Source organism: Lathyrus oleraceus, chromosome 5 (genome assembly GCF_024323335.1).
Source record: "Lathyrus oleraceus cultivar Zhongwan6 chromosome 5, CAAS_Psat_ZW6_1.0, whole genome shotgun sequence".
NCBI classification, from domain to species: domain Eukaryota; kingdom Viridiplantae; phylum Streptophyta; class Magnoliopsida; order Fabales; family Fabaceae; genus Lathyrus; species Lathyrus oleraceus.
Window position 1 is genome coordinate 643,029,795 of NC_066583.1, and position 3,659 is coordinate 643,033,453.

At 33.0% G+C, this 3,659-nt stretch overlaps 1 protein-coding gene across 1 annotated transcript; it reads right to left on the reverse strand.

The window, feature by feature from the left end:
- Window positions 1–2,391: 2,391 nt before the first annotated feature.
- LOC127082637 (secreted RxLR effector protein 161-like) lies at window positions 2,392–3,440 on the reverse strand. Its single transcript, XM_051022867.1, has 2 exons — window positions 2,999–3,440; window positions 2,392–2,450 (listed from the first exon to the last, which is right to left on the reverse strand). Exons 1-2 carry the CDS (start codon window positions 3,438–3,440, stop codon window positions 2,392–2,394), a joined length of 501 nt encoding a protein of 166 aa, XP_050878824.1.
- Between the last annotated feature and the right edge of the window lie 219 nt (window positions 3,441–3,659).

Genomic DNA, 3,659 nt, shown 5'->3' on the forward strand with positions numbered 1-3,659 from the left:
TTTTGAAAGAGTGGGAATTGATTAAACAATGCAATGGTTTAATGGTGTAAAAGCTGGAAATATTTTAAAAAGTTTTGTACTGAAAAAGGCATTGGTTCAACGATGTAACCGGTTACCTCAGGGATATAACTGGTTACCTCACTGTAATGTTAAAAAAAATTCAAAAAATATGTTCATGTAACCGGTTACCTTGCTCATATAACTGGTTACATTGAAGCAAAAAGTGAAAAATAATTGTTTAAACTTGTTTTAAACTAATGCAATGTGATAAAATGATTGTTATGCTTATGTATGAAAATGTAGATAATTTTGAGCACTTAAAATATATCAAGGCTTGAATTGAAACTTATATCAATAAAATTTTAAGATCAATCAAACAAAGCTAATCTTCATGAAGTAGCAATCTTGATTCATAGCTTTCTTGATATTTTTCTCATCCTTTCTTGATACACATGCATATTAGTTGACTTCATCAAAACATATATTTGGAGGGGCTTGAACCATGGAGAGAGTTGAACAAATATTTACTTGCTGCACAATTTTGGACAAAACCAAACACAAACACATACTCTTCTCCCCCTTTGTTATTACAAAAAAGGATGGGGAAAAGAATAACAATGTAACATAGGACAACATAAAATACAAGATGCATAAACATTGTCATAGCATAGATTCATACAATACCAAAACAAATATTGTTTGTAGAAAACTTAAATAATAATACACCGAATATGGAAACGAAATAAATAAAAATTTAAACAAATTAAGACAATACTACGCGGAAAAATACGATAATAGCTAACTAAAACAAGTAACACAAAGGTCAATTCATTATCATTTTCCTCCATCTCTTCCTCATTCTCATAATGGGTTTGGTTGGAGTTGGCAATAGTGACGAGGAATTCTTGGAGAAGCTTATCAAAGCGAGGGCTTATATGAGCTGTAAGCTTTGTCTCTATGGAGCATATTTTGTTATGGAGAAACTCATTAGTATAACCACCTTCCGGAATAAGAATTGGAGCCAGAGTCGGAGTTGGAGCTACATTAGAGAAAGAATGGGTTTGCTCAATATGTTTATAAATACCATCATCATATTTGAAAATACCCATGTTCTTGTGAGTCGCTTTAGCACTTATTTATGATATTTTAGATGTCATCTCAAGTCTTGGTTCCCTTTTCAAATCAACCTCACTATATTCCAATTTTTTAAAAATTGCCCGACTGTATGGAAGTCCACCTTTAAGCCTCTTTTGATGTGACATGTTATAGATAATAAAAAAAATCTCAATTCATCGGTATACGGTTCTTAGTAGCATAAATAAGTTGCATGTCAATGTCACTAACTTGAGAGTGATTTGAGTGTTTTGGAAACAAAATGTAAGCAATCAAGTAATGAAGCATATAATCACTAACCGATAAAGTTGATGAGTACACATGAACACGGTTTGATCCCGATGATTTACTTGTAATCTCTTGTTCCGATAGATGGCTAATACTAAAGTAGAATTTCCATTTCTCATAATCCGCGAATTATTCGCAGCATAGACAAAGTTATGTTTCAGATGAACACATGTAGAGGGAATACCCAAACAAACTCCAAATTCCTCTAAGGTTTAAAAAATATCGGTATTCTTAACAAGAGATGAAACAGAGAAATCTCTTGTAATTTCCAAATTTGCATAAAACTCTTTAACTAAATTCGGGTAAACATATCCAAAGTCCTTAATGAAGTTACTAATTCCTTGAAAAGTTAACAATGGATGAAAGTTAAAGCTTGAAGATGGGAAGGAATCAAGGTTACCATATTCAGGGGGAGTCAAAGGTCCGGTACTGAAGTTAAATAACAATCTTCTTGACTCGACAGTTCGTGGAGCAACTTCAGTGTCAAAATCATGATCCAGGTTAGAGGAGCCTGCATCCATCTTTGCCTTTCCAGTGTTTCTTCCTTGAGGAGCCATGTTTGAAGCTTGAAGAGAGGAACTTAGGGTTTTATAGGGTGATTTTGAGAACAACTTATTTGGATAAGTGATTTTTTGGAACATCTTATATGAGGGAAAAAGGGGTTATGAAAAGTGAAAGTTATACATATATATATATATATATATATATATATATATATATATATATATATATAGGGTTTTTATGAGTGGAGTTTTAATGAGATATTGTTGGTATTTGGTGGAATGTTAGTAGGTAGTAAAAGATGATGTTAATGAGTTGAGTGTACCAATTAAAGGTAGATGGAAGAGTAGATGGAAGAGAGAGTTAAAGTTTGACCAAAATAGTACACACATTTAAGAAAACAAAAATAGAAAACAATGTAAAATAAACACAAAAATTAATTTTGAGAAGTAACAGTGATGTAACCGGTTACTTGAAGGATGTAACTGGTTACATCCATGCGTAGAAGCGAAAAACGTAACCAAGAAGTGATTTTCGCAATGATGTAACTGAATACATGAACCATGTAACTGGTTACATGAAGGAATTTTTTTAAAAATGTTTAAAACAATGGCTTTGCAACTCACATATGCACATATCTAAGGACCAACACACATATTTAACATATAGAGGACATATACAAGCATTATATAATCATATAATATAACCAAAAAATATATCATATAAGGATTTACAAAAATGAAATTATGAAAATATATGAGTAAATTTATGTATCGTTCATCATATGTCTTTTTCATCCAAAATTCCCAAATCTCTTCGAATTTTGTAGAACGGTTCTCGTGCCAAAGGTTTTGTGAAGATATCGGCCAGTTGGTTGTGAGTATCCATAAAATTTACTTTGACATCTCCTTGAAGCACGTGATCACGAAGAAAATGATGTCGAATATCAATATGTTTGGTTCTTGAGTGCGTGACCAGATTTTTTTTGTAATATTAATCGCATTTGTGTTGTCATAACATAGAGGGATGCATCCAAGGTTGAGTCTGTAGTCACGAAGTTGTTTCTTAAGCCAAAGTATATATGCACAACAACTACCGGCTGTTATGTACTCTGCTTCGGCTGTACTAAGAGCAACACATGCTTGTTTCTTGCAAGCCCAAGATACTAATGCATTTCCAAGAATGTGACATGTACCACTAGTTCTTTTTCTATCAATTTTACTTCCTGCGTAGTCCACATTAGAATAACCAATTAAATCACAAATACTACCTTTAGGATACCATAGGATGACATTCGTTGTTCCTTTAAGGTACTTCATGATCCTTTTGACTGCGGTGAGATGGGATTCCTTCGGATTTGCTTGAAAGCGTGCACAAAGACAAACATTAAACATTATGTCAGGATAACTTGTCGTCAAATATAACAATGAACCAATCATACCTCGATACTTTGTGATATCAATTGAGACACCCGATTCATCTTGACCAACATAAGTTCCGGATCCCATTGGAGTAGACATAGCCTTGCAATTATCCATGTCAAATCTCTTTAATGATTATTTGCAATACTTGGATTGGTTGATGAAGATGCCATCCTTTAGTTGCTTATTTGAAGTCCGAGAAAATAGTTCATCTTACCCATCATGGACATTTTGAATTCTCCTTGCATATGAAAATTCTTCACAAAGTTTTTTGTTTGTTGAACCGAATATGATATCGTCGACATATACTTGAACCAATAAAGTGTTACCTTTAAT

Excerpts from the sequence above, each read along its gene's own strand:
- LOC127082637 (XM_051022867.1), bottom strand. The coding sequence starts at position 3,440 with ATGGATAATTGCAAGGCTATGTCTACTCCAATGGGATCCGGAACTTAT. Across the intron at positions 2,451-2,998 it reads AGCAGAGTACATAACAGCCG|TTACATCATTGCGAAAATCA; the intron begins GTAGTTGTTGTG and ends TCATGTATTCAG.